This window comes from Peromyscus maniculatus, chromosome 15 (assembly GCF_049852395.1).
Source record: "Peromyscus maniculatus bairdii isolate BWxNUB_F1_BW_parent chromosome 15, HU_Pman_BW_mat_3.1, whole genome shotgun sequence".
Classification (NCBI taxonomy): Eukaryota; Metazoa; Chordata; class Mammalia; order Rodentia; family Cricetidae; genus Peromyscus; species Peromyscus maniculatus.
The window spans coordinates 12,102,053-12,118,774 of NC_134866.1; the positions used below are offsets into that span (position 1 = coordinate 12,102,053).

At 48.6% G+C, this 16,722-nt stretch overlaps 1 protein-coding gene and 1 pseudogene across 5 annotated transcripts in view; both read left to right on the forward strand.

Annotated features, from left to right (window-relative positions):
- The first annotated feature begins 480 nt into the window (after nucleotides 1-480).
- Nucleotides 481-16,722, forward strand: part of Trio (trio Rho guanine nucleotide exchange factor) — a 317,034-nt gene continuing 300,792 nt past the window's right edge. For 3 of the 4 annotated variants that reach the window (XM_076551700.1, XM_076551702.1, XM_076551703.1), the window contains exon 1: nucleotides 481-652. In XM_076551700.1, coding sequence (XP_076407815.1) covers nucleotides 496-652 — 157 coding nt within the window. In that variant the 5' untranslated portion in view covers nucleotides 481-495. Of the gene's footprint in view, nucleotides 653-1,537; nucleotides 1,682-16,722 lie in introns of those variants that run through there. The other variant, XM_042261373.2, reaches the window with a different exon arrangement.
- LOC121822700 (large ribosomal subunit protein eL30 pseudogene) lies at nucleotides 1,688-16,030 on the forward strand (annotated as a pseudogene). The gene has a single exon (XR_013044673.1). The product of XR_013044673.1 is annotated as a large ribosomal subunit protein eL30 pseudogene (transcript).

Below are 16,722 nucleotides of genomic sequence, written 5' to 3' on the forward strand. Positions count from 1 at the left end.
ACGAAGCTCTCCGGAAATTGCCGAAGCCCCTCTTTTTCCTTCCTCTCCTTTCCCTGCTCTCCCTTTTCCTTTCACCGGGGCTCCCTCGGCCGTGATTTCTCCCTCCCCCCTCCTTCCTTCCCCATTGGAAAGCAAGATGGAGGCTCGCTGCTGCCGCCGGCGCCCGTGATCGCGGACGCTCCGCCGGCCCCGGCCCCCGCCCTCGCGTGTCCGCGCCGCTGCCCGCGCCCCGGCCGGCCACGCCGAGGCCGTGGCTCCGCGCGCCCGCCCCGCGCCAGGCTCGCGGCTCCCGGGCGGTGTCCTCGTCTATGTGGACGCGCTCCTCGGGCCGAGCCGCCGCCGCCGCCCGCCGCCCCGGGGCTGTGCGTCCGCGCGCCGGGCGCGGGCAGCTGGGTGCTCGGTGCCGCCAGGCCAGGCGCAGGCAGCAGCAGCAGCAGCTGGGTGCGCGGAGCTAGGGGCGCGGGGCCCGAGGCGGGCGCGGCCGCCGCCGAAGCCATGAGCGGCAGCAGCGGCGGTGCCACCGCCCCGGCCGCGTCCTCCGGCCCCGCGGCGGCGGCCAGCGCGGCGGGCTCCGGCTGCGGGGGCGGCGCCGGCGAGGGCGCCGAGGAGGCCGCCAAGGACCTGGCCGACATCGCGGCCTTCTTCCGATCCGGTGAGTCCCCGCGGCTGCCCCGCGCGCTCGGCCGGCCCGGCGCGCCCCGCTCTCCGGCCCGGTACAGCCCTGCGCGCTCTCGTTCCCCGTCGCCGCAGCGGGGCTTAGCGATCCACGGCGGCGTGTCAGGTTGCCCACGCCGCCCGGGTGCTGCGGCTTGTCCCGGGCGCCTTCACTCGCCTTCCCGGCCCTCGCCCCTCGTGCCGGGGTGGACACCCCTCGCCCTCCCGCTGCAGTGGCCACGGCCCCGCGGGTTGGGGCGCCGGCTCTTTGTCTCTCGCTGGAGGGCCGAGGAGGCGGCGGCGGGGACGGCGTGGGCGGAGGCCGGTGTCCCGGAGGACGAGCTTCACCGGGGCCGGGGACAGCGGGGCTCTGCCCTGTGCTGCTGGCCTTTGGACCGCTGGTAGCTGGACCCCCGACCCCATTATCAGCGAGTGTCTTGGCTCGGGGTTCTAGCCTGTCATCTCGTCTTGGCGTATGGTTCTGTGACACGGGGGCAGCCATCGCACCTCGGCGCAGGGACCGAGGACGGTGGCCGAGCTGAGGTGGCGGTCGGATCGGCGGGTCGAGCCATTGTCTCCGGGGGAGGCCCGGGAAGGACATCTGGGACCGCGGTGGCCCTGGGGAGAGGTGCAGGGCTGGGGCTCGCAGGCATGGCGTGGGTGGCGTGGACCTGGAGGCAGTGCCGGGTGGCTCGGGGTCCGCTCTGGCGAGCCGGGGTTGGCCGAGGAGGAGGCTAGCGCGGAGCCCGGCGAGCGGGAGGGGCGCGGGTGTGCGGCTCAGGGGGCGTGACGGGGCGTCCCGGGGACCCCGGTGACGGCGCCTCCTCCTGGCCCGGCCCGGCCCAGATCCCGCGCGAGCCGGGCTGGCGTCCGCGCGTCCCGTGTCCCCGCGTGCAGTCCGGTCTGTTGGTGCGTCCCGGAGGCGGCCGGGGGGACTGCAGCTCGGGGAGCACAGTCCCTGGCGGGCTAGGCTCGGGAGTGAGGAGGATGCAGACTCCGCGCTGGAGAGCTGGAGACAGAGGTCCAGGTCGGGTCCCGGAGAGGCAGGAGGGCCGGGGAGGGCGCGGGCGGCTGTTCGCTGGTCTCCCGGAGGACTGCTGGGAGAGCCTCGGGGCCTGGTGAGCGGCCTGCACCGGGGCGAGCGCGGGAGGTTGATGGCTCAGGCTCTCGGTGGCTTCTTTCAAAGTCAGTTCCCAAATTGGGTGAGATCAGGGCGGCAATCTGGGTCACTGGGAGCTAGCAATTGAAGCGACCAGCCTTGGGCGAGGCAGAAGTTAGTAGGGCCGTTAGATATCTGGTGTAGTTCTGTCTTCTTGATCTTTGTCTGGCTGGGTTATTTTTGATTCATCTTAACCGATTGGTTATGACTAGACGTGACACATTCCGTCTCTGTGGTGTCAGCTTGGGTTTAACACACTCCCCAGCACTCCATCTCCGGTGAGGTCCTTGGAGAAAGCGGAGGTTCAGAAAAACACCAACTCCTTCAAATGAAAGCTTTAACAGTTTTTGAATCTATGTTTTATTTTTGGTGTGTGACTGGCTGGGTAGAGCAGAACTGAGCCATGCTTCCTCCATGCCCAGAAGCTCTCGGGTTTTTTGTTTTTTGTTTTTTCTTTTTCTATCATCTGTCACAGAATAATAGATTTTGTGCAGAATTCAGCTTCTTGATCTTAGAAAGGTTCTTGTACCCTAGAAATGGATTTTTAATTAATTAATTAATTTATTTATTTTGGTACTGGTGATACTAGACTTTCTTAATGTCCTATGAACAGTTGAGGAATGGCTTATTTCCAAGATTCCCAAGACATGCTGGCCTTGATTGTCTCACCTTCCTCTGTTCCTGCTCTTATTTTTTTTCGTAGTCCTCGGTTGCCTGTTCAGTTTAGAGTTCCTGTCCAGGTAATGCCACTTCATTATTCCTTTATTTCACCCTCCAAAGTGACTAGACGAACTTCTCTTTTAGTTATTGACTCATAGTCAGGAGCCAGGGTAGATTTTTGGCTTGGCCTCAGAAGAACTATCCCATCCCAGGAGCAATGTGCACCCCTTTTAGAAGTTCTTTCTCCACTCTGCACAGCTCAGAATCGCTGCTCTAGGTCTTAGTGGTTGGCAACTGGGCCAATGGTGTCTAGTACAGGATGCAAAAGGGGCTGGTAAGTTTGGCATGGGCACTGTGGTTGTAAGGATGGTCTTGGCTGGGGACTTCATGGACTAGGGCAGTTAAGGTAGGAAACCCCAGGACAGAGTTGATTGAAGGTGAATGCTGAGCAGAATGAGTTGCCAGGTCCATCTGTCTTGTCTTTAAGATGTGCATACGGGGAAAATGTGTTCCCATTGACTGAGGAGGGCAGGTAGAGTGTGAACATTCTCCACGGTATCTGAGCCTGGCCCTGAGATTGCCAGCATGCCAGAGGAGACTAAGGCTTTCTCTTGCTCACCTTTCCCTCCTCAGCCCTGCAGCTGTAGTTGTCTGTCCCCCCTTTCTGTTTGTACCTTCTTGCTTCTTTATTAAGCTTTATTTTTGCAGCCGTAGACTGAGACTGGTACCTGCAGTTGGAGGAACAGAACTTTTTAACGGAGCAGCTCGAAATAGAAGGAGCTACTGTGTCCCTTTCTTCCCCTCCGTGGAGGTGTTTGAGTAGATGCTGCCACCTGCCAAGATTTGGAGGTGGGGGCTGGGAACTGGGTGTCTACCCCAGAGAGTGGGGGAGATAGCCCTTGAGGACTGTTCCCCTTTCCTGGGAATGCTGTGGTCCCTCCACAGCTGTTAGTGCCTCCACATTGTTTTGCAGTTTTCTCTGAATTTCAGGGCAGGAGTCCCCCAGCATCCATCCCACGTAAGGTCTCACTTCCTATGCTGCTATTTCTTTCTCCTCTAAATGCTTTATTAAAGGAAATTCCCTACTCACTTAGGTAATCCTGATCAGCCACTCTTCGGCTTGGCATATCCTGGCAGGCCTATTGGTGCTGAAGTGGGTTGAGTGGGTGGCTAGCAGGTTTTTGTTTTGTTTTGTTTTTTTGCATATGTCAGTGGAATTTGGACTTCACCTTTCTTTGTTCAGAGTGGAACGTTGAAAAGGATAAGGAAAACTTCAAAACCAAACCCAAACACAGAGATCCCACAGAATTGAGCTGGACCAGCTTTCAAATTTTACGGACGAGGCGTCAGACTTACAGGGAGGTTGTATGACTTTCTCCCGGAGTGGAACTGGGTAGAGGTGGGACCAGGGCTGAGAACCCTGAAAGGACTCCGGTGCTCTTTCCCGGATGCCTATCATGGCCAGGATGTTGCTTACATTAGTTCTCAGTGCCCCTGGGACCAATCACTTTTATTGCCAATCTATTTTGGGTCCCTGTCCTTGTGGTAATAAATCATTCTTTCAGAGCTCCACATTTAACCTTGCTAGAGTGTGTGTATGGGGGGGCACTTACATAAATGCATTATTTTTAACCTGCCTGGCATGCTTTTGGTTGGCGTTAAATGAATGTGTGGAGAACAAAGGTTTGTGGTTATTCTGAAGCCATCATGCTGGGTTTCTCTCTTATGAAGTCTTATTCTGGATGCCTTTCTGCTTTCCTAGGATCTGTGAAGAGAATTGAGTGTGTCACTTTGTGAGGGAGCAGCGTGCTTTTTTTTTTTTTTTTTTTAAATGCTTTGATATGATGGGTTCCTTATGGAGTACGAGCAAGCTTTTCTTCATATTTATGCTCTTAGTACCAGTTCAGTTGCAGGCTGCAGACTTGAGTTGCGTTCTGAAGCTTGGAAGCTGTGGCCGTTGAAGTTCTAAAACAGTGATTGTGTTCTGAAGTAGGTCCCTGGGACCCTCGACACTTTGAAAAGAAAAGCTGAAAAAAGAGTTCCATGTTAGTGAATGCTGGCCTCTCCTTCTGAGGTGGTGTACCTCCTGCTTTAGAGGGCTATAAGGAATCTAAAATGAATAAGTAAATCAATCCAGAAGTGACTTTCGAGAAATAACATGAGCAGTAAAATTATCACTGAGAACAGCTTTCCACTGAGACATCGCAAACTGGCTTATTGATGTGGGATATTGTATTTTTTTTCCCATTTGCAATTTAACTAAGATTCAAGTGACGATTTAGCTGAAACTATTTTAACCCTTTAAACTTTTCACCAAGATTTTTAAATGAAGTCAGTAATGATGTTCAAAGTGAAATGTGGCTTAATTATGATTTTTTTAAAAGTATGATTGAAAAATGCAACTAAGGTAGTTTTTTCAAAGCTCCCCCCACCCCTCCAAGGCAGGGTTTCCTCTGTGTAGCCTTGACTATCCTGGAACTTGCTCTATAGAACAGGTAGGTCTCAAACTCATAGAGATCCGCCTACCTCTGTCTCCTGATTGCTGGATTTAAGGCATGTGCCACCACCGCCCAGCTTTAAGAAGACTTTTTGAATGTTATGATGAATTTGGAATTTGTTCTTAATTGAAAGTAAGAGGTAATGTTTGACGTTATCAACTTAAATAAACTATAGCTGATATTTATTTTGCTAACTTACTTTACTCTGCACTGAGAAGATAAAATTTTAATCTCATATTCTTGGCAGAATTCCAGAGAAAAGTCAGATTCTTAATCAATAGCCACACTTACCTAGAAAAAAAAAAGTCACTTATGTTGATAGAAGTGAGCTCTTTTATACTATTGAAAGCAGCAACGGTGACCTTCATCATCCGTCATCAGTTCTACCATGGCGTGGTCTTTATTACCGTGAGTGCATTATCTTGACAGTAGCAGGCAGACAGGTCCTCGGTGGCCAGTGAAGTCAGCGTTTGGGTAGCAGCTCCACACCAGTGGAAGGGCTTTTCTGCTTGGGTGTTCTGTCCCTTGTTTCTGCTTCTCTGTTCTCTGCCCCCCACACGTGGTGAACTGACCGGTGATTGAGGGATCTGCCTGGAGCACAGGTGTGCCTCGTGTCTTCGCACGCACGCTTTATTTAATCTGACGGGGTGCAGCGGCCAGGAGGGGCCCACAGCTGGAGTAAGGTCCTCTGAGGAGCTGTTCGCCAGAACAGTAGACCAGGAATGAACGCGCGGATGGGAAACTTCCAGTGACCACTGGGGAGCTCGCCGCTGCTTTGCTTTGCAGCTGGAGCCGTTCTGGGATAGCCCATGCCTGTGTCTCTGAATTGATAAAAGCAGCCCAAGGCAGTGGGGGAAGGCTGTACCGGCCTGGGTGTGTGGCTCTCTCCTCTGCCTTCTGTCCCTGAGTCTTCCTGATCTCTGGCGTTAGATTTCTCCTTCCCCCAGAGAAATCTTGTCTTAACCAACACTCCACCAAACCCCAGCCAACCCGTACTTTACCTCAGCTCCCTGCCAGCTTGTAGAGACCAGTATCTCCAACACGGCTCTCCCAAGGTTGTGATGTATTAGGGGTCACGGGCAGACCTTCTTGTTTATAGGAAATCTCGCTCTTAACATTTATGGTTAGTGTGTAAATATTCAGTTTTAATTCTTAGTCAGTGGTAGAAACATTTAATTTCCCTCGTCGTTGTGTTTTGACCGTAATTTCCTCTTTCTATTCCCTATCCATGTAAGGAAGCCCCTTAAGATCCAGATCAGGCGCCTCCTGCCCTCTTGGGGTGAGGAGCTGGTGAGAGGCTCACTTGGGGTGGAGCTGCAGGAAGAGGATGGCCTCTTGAACTGTCTCTCTCTCTCCCGAGACTTTGCCCCCTGTGGAGTGGTTAGTCCTATGGCACATGTGCTGTGGGGGCCAAAGATCTGTTGTTGATAAATGTACTTGACTTTGAGATCACTAGCCACATGGCTGCGATTCTCTTGGGAGGGGATTGCAACGTCACCTATAGACAAGTGTGAAGTATTAAGTCCATCACCCCATTTGGGTGTTTCCTGGGGAAATAAAAATCCCTTCCTGGGTTTGCACGAGAAGGGTGGCTCGGGAGAAGTGTCTGGCATGTCAGCAATAAGTAAGGTCTGCTACTTAAAGCACAGGTCACTTGGCTTTCAGTGCTGACAGTTAGCATTTCCGATGCTCTAAGTGTTCCCTCTCGGGTGGCCTTGGCTGCTGGGCAGAACAGGCAGAGTAGCGCAAGCCGCAGGGTCTGCAGAGCCCCAGCACTCCTGGCATTGAAGGCGGCTTTCTAGGGATGAATGGTGCTCTCAGAGACAGGCCGTCCTGCTCCACTGTCCATAGCATCCCTGTGTTTGCTAACTTTGCAGCTACCCACTTCTCGTTCTGAGGAGTGAGTGAATTGTTAGTGTGTCCATATCTCCCCCACAGAAGGCCTGTAACCATAAAGTAAACAACTGTTCCTGAACTTGGAAATATCATTCATTCACATGTGCAGTTCTCATGTAAAGGACAATCTCCGATATTTTTAGATAAGAGTTTTGGGTACTTTTTTCTTTCTTGGTTTCCATCTTTATTTTGTTCCGCTTCCTCTTCTTACACTGACCCCATAATACCTTTCAATTTATTCATTTTTCTGTCTCTTTCTCTCTCTCTCTCTCTGTGACACACACACACACACACACACACACACACACACACACACACACACAGAGAGAGAGAGAGAGAGAGAGAGAGAGAGAGAGAGAGAGGAGAATTTGACTCAAAAGCATACCTGTTATTCTGAATCTACCACACAAGAGCCGTTTAACGCCAGCCCAGCCCTCCAGGAAAAGCTGCTAGTCTGTTAGTATTCTCTCTTCCACGGGCCACTCAGTGCTCTGATTTGTCAGGTCCTGTGTAAGATTATCTTTTTTTTTTTTTTTTTTTGACTAAAATCTCCTCTTCAGCATTCGGTTGGTGCAGTTTTGGGTTACAGATGAGCCTGTCAGCTTCTGAGGGTGAATGGCCTGCCCCATTTCCCTCTATAAAGACACCTGTTCCCTTTATTTTCCTAACAGAGGGAGAGAGTAAAATGACCACTGTATGCAGCATCCTGCAGAGTCTGGATTATCATTTTAAAATTTAATACGTAGGCTTTCTCGATCCCCGGCCATCTTGGTGGCTGGTCTTGGTTGGGGGCTGTCCCGCACCTAAGGCAGGAAGATGGTGGCCACAAAGAAAACGAAAAAGTCTCTGGAGTTGATCAACTCTAGGCTCCAGCTTGTTATGAAAAGTGGAAAGTACATGCTGGGGTACAAACAAACTCTGAAGATGATTGGACAGGGCAAAGCGAAATTGGTTATCCTCGCCAACAACTGTCCAGTCTTGAGGAAATCTGAAATAGAATACTATGCTGTGTTGGCTAAAACTGCTGTCCATCACTACAGTGGCAATAACATTGAATTGGACACAGCATATGGAAAATACTACAGAGTATGCACACTGGCTCTCATTGACCCAGGTTATTCTGATATTAGAAGCATGCCAGAACAGACTAGACTGGTGAAAAGTAAACCAGGAAATTTCCCTTTAATAAAACTTTACCAGAGCTCCTTTAAAAAAAAAAAAAATACATAGATCCTTGGTTGTTGATGGTCAAAGCTATAATTTAGCAGTGCAGTACCAAATAAAAGTTGAGTGAAAGATTTCAGTATATAGCAAGCATTTCCCTGTGCTTGTTTGGGCTCTGTAATTTAGTTTCTGCTTCTTTTTTCTTACCTAATTCCAAGAGGTGCTGCTTTTCTACAGATAACACAAGTAGCCGCAGATATCCAAGTGAGGTGTGATGGCCCCATTGTTTTATTCAACTCACATCTGTTGCAGACTACAGGGAAGTCTTGATTGAAGTGTGGTTCCCATGTCTTTGGCTGTCTGGACTTGGATCTAAGTGCTGGGAAATGTCTGTGGCTTTAAATGCAGTGTTCGAAGGGTGGGAAGGGCAGGGCGAGCCAGCCAGGGATGTTCCCTGGGCCATCACCACGTTATACATTATAATGAGCCCTCGGCTTCCTGTCCAACTTAGGAAGAGAACAAGCAGGCATGAGGCGGACAGAGGCCTGGGAGCTTCCTTTGGAGAGGCTGGTTTCCTAAGTGACTGTGGGTATCCTGGCTTGTCTGTGTAGAGCTGTTTTGTTGTCCACTCTTCCTTTGCTGTTTCTCATGTATAAGCAGACTCTCTTGAGATACAGTGGTCGGGAGGAGGCTCGTTTCTCCCATCTCTTTAGTGAGGCAATTCTTGGGCATTTGTTTTGGGCTCCACTATTTGTGAGGTTGGTGTTCATCAGCCTCACTTTTTCTGGTCTCCTCATAGTTGATAGACAGCATGATCTATCTTATGGGATTTTCAAAAATTTTCAGTTTTACTTTTTAGCATTTAACAATTTCCAGAATTAAGAGAACAGAATTGAGCTGATGTTTAGTGTGAAATTATGGGTTACTTTGACCCATTATTACAGTAAGTCTTTTATTTCAAAGTAACAAAGGTAATACAAAGGGCAGGTCCACATCAGCTTAATTGAATTGTAGCTTCATTGTTACTTTTGCCTGTTCAGGATGTTTAGTTGGCTGTGTCTTCACTGTTAATTACATTTAAAGTTACAGTTACTTGGAAGGGGAAGAAACCATTTTGAGAAGTCAGAACTCATACTCGGCAAAGAAGAGCTTTATTCTGATTTCCTGCTTGTTACCATTTCATTGTTTGCCTTGTCTGTCTCTGTGTGGATTTAGATACATTGTTTATGTACTGTTTTGATTCTGAACCATTTGAGAGTAAGTGGCAGATGTGGTAATGATGCCCATTGCCTCTGAATCAGTGGTTCTCAACTTGTGGGGTAGCACCTAGCTCACATATCAGATATTTACATTACCATTCATAACAGTAGCAAAATTACAGTTATGAGTAGCAATGAAATGATTTTATGGTTGGGGGTCACCACAACATGAGAAGCTGTATTAAAGGGTCACAGCATTAGGAATGTTGAGAACCACTGCTCTAAATGGTTCTGTATTTGTTTCTAAGAACAAGAAAATGTCCTGATGTAGTGATGAAGATCAGGAAATTATTGTTACTACTTTTTTTGAGACAGTATTTCATTAAGTAATCTGGCTAGTCCTTGAACTTGTGATCTTCTTGATTTGCCCTTCTTGGTGCTGGGATTATGGGTCTGTAGCACTGTATTTTGTGAGTACAATAACATCACATAAATCTACCAACTTAATAAAATTCTATTTGTTCCAGAAATGCCCTTTTAACAATTAAGAAAAAAATAATGGTCCATGATCATTTTAGGGCCACGTATTACATTTAGTTTTTATAGCTCCATGGATGCCATTATTGAGACCGTCTCCTTAGTTTGTCTTCTCTGATACCTTGATGTTATTGAATGTTTGTAGTGATGACCGTCTGTCAGTTGAGATGTACTTATTAGATTCCAGCCAAGGGGTTTTTGTCAGGAGGGCTTCCTATAACACATGTCTAGGAGTAATCCCACTGCACCCAGCTGCCCCCTGCATCCAGTTGCCTCACTGTCATCCAGCTGCCCGCACATCAGCTGCCTCACTGCCATGCAGCTTTTCCCCTGCATCCAGCTGTTTTACTGCATCCAGCTTCCCCTTGCCATCCAGCTTGCTCATTGCATCCAGTTACTCCACTGTATCTAGCATGTCCCTTGCATCCATCTGCTTCACTGCCATCCAGCTGCTTCACTGCATCTAGCTTCTCCTCTGCATCCAGCTGCCTCCCTGCCCTCCAGCTGCCTCCCTGCTCTCCAGCTGCTTCACTGCACCCAGCTTCTCCTCTGCATCCAGCTGCCTCCCTGCCCTCTAACTGCTTCACTGCACCCAGCTGCTCCTCTGCATCCAGCTGCCTCCCTGCCCTCCAGCTGCCTCCCTGCTCTCCAGCTGCTTCACTGCACCCAGCTTCTCCTCTGCATCCAGCTGCCTCCCTGCCCTCCAGCTGCTTCACTGCACCCAGCTGCTTCTCTGCATCCAGCTGACTCCCTGCCCTCCAACTGCCCCACTGCATCCAGCTGTTCCAGTGTGGTGTGTCCCTTTCATCGCTTGGTTCAGGTGGTGACTCCAGGTCCCTTTGTAATTCCTTGGCATTTTGTGGGGAGATAATTAGAGGCTGGCTGTGCAAAACCCCCTTTCTTTCCTTTTTTCCGTTGGTTAGTTGTGGCGTCTCTTGTCGATTTGTCTGAATTAGTTGTTACTCCATGGTTTGCCAAATGGTGCTTTTTCTAACAGTGTCGTTCTTTGTTACTGTTTTCCCACCATAAGGAAGAGGCTTTCCCTCTGCTTCACTTAGTGTGTGGTGGGAAGCACGGCCTCCTGAGCTGCTTTCTGTGCAGTGTGTTAGGTATAGCCTGCCGTTGTTACCTCTCTGATGTTCAGATTGTCTGCAGTTTGGGCAGTGGCTTCAGGCTGGCTCCTTGATCTTTCCTGACCTGTCTCCATCATTTTACTTTATTTTTAGCTCTTTCTCACTTCGTGGCACAATAACTAGTTCACGGATCATCTTGTTTTTTCCTCGCCCCAGCCCCGATATTACTGATTCATTTAGCAGAGTGGGCACTAAGTGCGCTCTTTGCCTGCACAGCACAGCCTCTCAGTGGACTGAGCTCGTGAGCATGTATCTAAATACTGCATAACCAAACACACACTTAACATAATTACACAGCTGCATTCATACTGAGGTCTCTTTCTGCACCTAACCGTAAGAAAACCCTGTGTTAGAATCGGGCATCGGGCTGACAGGGTGCTTTGTCTTGCTGGTTCCATGTTTGTGACTCCACTTGGACTGTGAGGTGTCTGGCTTCTCTTTCCTCACATGCAGGAAGCAGTTGCAGAATGCTCACCTCTACAAGGCAATACACACACACACACACACACACACCGTCTATCTTCACGTTGAAAATGGTGGTCAGCAGTCCTGGTCAGCCTTTGTTCCACACAGGGCCTTGTCAGGTCGTCATCCAAACAAACAGGTAAAGCCGTGGTCTTCAGCTCCGCCTGCAGCGTGCTTTCCCGGAATGCTAAAGTGCAGAGTTGAAAATCAGGAGTGGCCGAGAAGGAAGGAGGTTAATTTCAGATAGATACAGTTTATTAAAATGACACCTATGCCAGGCGGTGGTGGCGCACGCCTTTAATCCCAGCACTCAGGAGGCAGAGGCAGGCGGATCTCTGTGAGTTCAAGGCCAGCCTGGGCTACAGAGTGAGTTCCAGGACAGGCTTCAAAGCTACACAGAGAAACCTTGTCTCAAAAAAACAAACAAAAACAACAACAACAACAAAAAAAAACCCAAAAAAACTCTATTAAAAAAATGACACCTATTATGGGGGAAAGTTGATCATCTTCCTCTCATTGTACACTAATTGCTGGAGAGAAGAACTAAGAAAGACTGTGTTAGATCAGTAAGAATACCTATGAGGTGTCTGTGTAGGAGCTGGAGGGAGAATGATTGTGAACTGAATGAGGTTGGATTGCGCCCATATTGTCTCAGGACTCCAGTGCACTGTGCCACTTGAGGTCAGGGGTCATGGCTTGAAGGTGCAGTGCGGGCTGCCTTCACTTGACCTTTCCCAGAGACCACCTGTGGTAAATGTAATGCAGTGTACTACTCCTGGCTCAGTGTGTGCTTTCTGGGAAGGATGTGAGTGTGTACATGTGTGTACACATATGTGCACTCACTTCTAGAACTCATAAAACGATGGGTGAGGGTTTTGTGTTATGGGCAGAGTATTTGCTCTTCTGGTATTGTTTACTTGTTTAATGATTATTATTTTTGCATTAAATCATAATGTGCAATTTTGGTCCTTGATTTGGGGAGATAGGCTTAATTTCATATATTGTGTTCTGCGCTTTCTATAAATATTCTCATTCTTGTTGTCTAGCATTCTGGGAAATTTGGCTGTTGTACCTCCTGAAGTCCTTCATATGACTGAAACATTTTGTCAGAAAAGGATAGCGGTTTCTTAACACTTTAAGAAAGAGGTTTTTGATGATAGTCAAGTTGGAGAGTAGAAGGTCATGAGTGAGGGTGGGATGATTGCTAACAGGCCAGGCCTTCTTGGGGGAGGGCTTTTGGGAGGTGGTAGAAATATTTCCACATTAGAGAATGGTCCTCATTTCACAGCAGTGAATATAGGAAAACCACTGAATTGTATTCTTTAAATGAGGTGAGTTTTATAATACTTAAATACAAACCAAATGGTAGATGCTCAGGTGTCTTCAGTTTTGGGGTGTTTTCTGTGATCCCCTTTGAGGGAGATGATGATAATCCAGACAAATGCAGGTGGAAAGAGAGCTCTCAGGGCTCTTTTTGAAGCCTTTTAGGACAGGCTTGAGGTTACTGAGTGAACAGCGTCTCCTAGGAAAGGTGGACCAGAGTCCTCAGGGAAAGCAGCATTTTCCTGGCGATGACTCCCTCTCTGACTTTGTCTTGTGACTTGGTCCCAGCTAGGGAGCTCTCTACTGGTCCCTCTTTGTTCCCTGGAATGGGGGGGAAATCACTCTATTTGACAGGAGATTATGGACCTGATTTGACCTCTGCTTGCAATGTGGTGGCATTTTTAGACTTTTGTAGACCTTGGATTCATTTTTTAGTAAGTGTCAAATGAAGAGAATCTCCTTCCTGCTGATGGTCTCAGACCCAGTAAATTGTTTTTTTTGGGAAGGGAAAGGCCTGGCCGAGTAGGGTGGAACTGGCCATAGTTGGGTTTCCTACAAAAGCTGTGGGGAAGTTGACAGAAGCAGCTTTCTGCTGTGTTCCTTCCTGCTGAGAGTGACGTTAGCGTGATGTAATATCACAGCCATGCCTCCCCGAGCGCTGCTTATGTACCGCACATTGGAGTCACTTTTGCTCACTCAGCATGGGGACCATGATATGGCGTATCGGCTTAGATTCCCAAACAGAAACCATTAATTTGCAGACAGGCATATATACTCAGTGGCAAGAATTTTCATTGTACGTGCTGTGGCGTTCAGTTGACACTCCGTACAGTTGACACCCTGTACCGTGTATTTTAACCTCACTTGAAAGCAGGCATCTCAGGGGGAAGACAGGATTTTATTTGGCTTTGAAATGGCTTTTGGGCATGGTTCCTGAAAGAAGTGAAGCTCCAAGACTTGTGTTCTTTGTAGCGCTTTGACATTCTCTGTTCTGGTGTATACATTAAATGCACATAAAGCAGGCTGAGGGCATCCTCTGTGCAGAGTACCTGCAAAGGGGCCAGAGGCATAGGGACAGAGCCTCTTAGCACAGTGCCTCCTGTTGGGCGGTGACCTTCCTGAGATGCATGTTCTGTCATTGGTGTTTCTTGGTTCCAAATGCCTAGCTTAGCATTCGTTAGCACTTGAAGTGGTTTTCATCTTCAAAGGACTTTATGGGCATTATTTAATATACATGACACTGTAATGAATGAGCTGTTTATCCCCTGAGCAGCGTCAGTATGCCGGGTGCCATACAGCTGGAGAAGACAAAAATAATGTTCTGTCCAGTGGGAGTTTATAGTCCAGCGAGGCAAGATGATTAGGCAGGTTGTTTTGGCCTCCTTTTAAAATGTGCTGGGGAATAATATAAAAGTTAAAATTAAAGCGATGATCGGCGAGCACGGGCTATGTAATTGAAATTGCCCTCAAGGTGAAAATGAATTTTGAGATGCTCTTAAAAAGACACGGCATGTTAGGTCTCATTTCTCACACGTTGCTTGGTAGAAGTGGTGTCTTCCTCAGCTCTAGGCTAAGGTGGCAGTGTAGACCAGGCAGGATCAGTCTCCGTTCTCTCCCCCCCCCCCCATCCCCAGTGCCTGCTTTTATTTGCGCTGTGTTGAATGCTGCATTGCAATGGAGATCACACGTGAGGGCTAGTGCATGTCTGAGCTGCAGACCTGAGCCGCTCTCTCCCCAGCCTCGGCAGAGCCAGGCTCCAGGGAGACTTGAACTCGTTGCCCTGTCAGCATGCCCTGCACTATACCCAGTACTTCTTGCTTGCATTTGCTGGTCCCTCCCTCTTTGTGGTTTGCTACAAGCTCTGTTGCCTTTGGGAAGCTGCACGTGTCTGTCCTGTGCGCGTTTCCTGTGGTCCATCGGTCTTGGCATGGCACCTGTGTACAGCTGACTTCAGCCCTGGTTCCTCTGTGTTGTAGTTATTCCTTCACTTGTGAGTGGGAGCTGTTGGGACCTCTGATCCCACTGTAGCTCGCTCCCAGGAGAAGTAGAGCGAGCAACTCCTTCCTGATTTATACCCACGTTCCCTTAACTCAGACCAGTGCATACCTGGACTTTAAGACAGAGGCACTCTCCATCTAGTTCTAGGATAGCACTCTGGAATCTGCACATGTAGACAGGGCCTTTAGGCTATGCTAAAGTATAATTTAACTAGTTGAGGGTTCTGGGGATATATCTGTCCAGTTATGTTATAATAAAGAAACATCTGAGGCCAGTACTTATCAGGAAACTGTGTCTGTTTACCTCACAGTTTTGGAAGCTGAAAGTTCCAACCTCAGTCTCTGGAGAGGGCCCCTGACTGCTTCACATCTTGGCAGTTAACAGATGATGAGCCCTTGCAGGCAGTGGAAATCCCACTGCAAGACAGGAAGACAAAGTGATTCAGAGTTCAGGCTCACTCTCCATAGCTACTTCTCTCAAGAGAACTAACTCAGGGCCTCAGGAGAACTACCTGAATCCCTTCTGAGGGCAGTGCTCCCAGTGACCTGGGGATTTTTTGTTAGGCTCCAGCTCTTAAAGATCTATCCCTTATCAGTATGACCGCACTGAGGACCAGGGCTCTAGATGCTGTATATATCCATATCCTTTAGGAACAAGACATTTACGTACTCTAGCAGGGCACAGCCGGTACTGAGTAAGGTGTGATGAGTGCATTGTAGACCCCTTCCATCAGTGTCCCTGGAGCCAGTGAAGAGCCTGAGTACGGCCGTCTGTGAGGTACACATGCTTTGTGAAGGAGAAGACACAGTTGGGCCCCCAAACTAAGAAGTGATAGTTGCCATAGAGATGTTGCACAGTTCTGAAGGAGATTGGAGCCATCACCTTGTAAATTATCAGAACAGATGGCTTGTCATCTACGTTCTCCCAGCCCAGATTCTTTATACTGATACTCGGAGCACTGCAAATGCCAGCTCTTTGTTCTTCGACTGTGGAGATGACAGAGTTCCTACGGGAAGGTCTGAAATGGGCGATATATGCCCTAGAAGCAGTTACAGGTGGGGTGACGTAGGGTGGGGGAGTATTTGAGGCATCTTGGAATGGCCTCTTTAACTCGGCCCTTAGAACACACATACAATTTGTATTTTTTTTTTTCAGCTTATGCTTTTTTAAAAATATATTTCACTCTGTCTCTTGTTATTACTATTTTTGATGCTGGAGAATCAAACACAGGATCTTGTGCAAGCACCCCAGCAGTGAGCTACATTCTCAGATCCTTCACTTATTATTTTGATAGCATTAGTCAGGGAGGTGTATACACACACACACACACACACACACACACACACACACCACATAGGTATATTGACATGTATATGTATTATATGTCTCTGGTAAATGTGTGTGTGTGTATGTGTGTGTGTATGTGTGTGTGTATGTGTGTGTGTGTGTGTGTGTGTGTGTGTGTGTGTATTTTTTGATTTGGAGGTCTCAGTATGTAGCCTTGGTCGCCTGCCTGGAAACCATACTTCTGTCTCATCCTCCCAAGTGCTGTGATTCTAGAAGAGCACCACCAGCTAGTCAGGGATCATTTTATCTCCTGACTTGATAGAAACCGAGATGTGGTAACAGAGGTTTGTTGGAAAAAGAATATTGTAGGACCATTTTAGGTTTAGACAATACATTTATTTCCAAGATGTTGTCATATATGATCAGCTGAGTAAAGGGGATTTTTTGTAAGGTGGTCTTTCTGAGGTTTTTAACCTTTTCTGTTATGTCCTGGAATGATATGACCTCTTGATGATTTTTCCTCCCCTTAAAAACAGTGGTCTTGGAAGTTGGAGAGATGGCTCAGTGGTTAAGAGCACTGGCTGTTCTTCCAGAGGACCCAGGTTCAATTCCCAGTACCCAGTACCCACATGGTAGCTCATGACTGTCTATACTGCCTGTTCTAGGGGATCTGACACCCTCGCACAGACACACATGCGGGAAAACCTCCAATGCACATAAAACACAAATAGATTGAACACCCTTTCTGA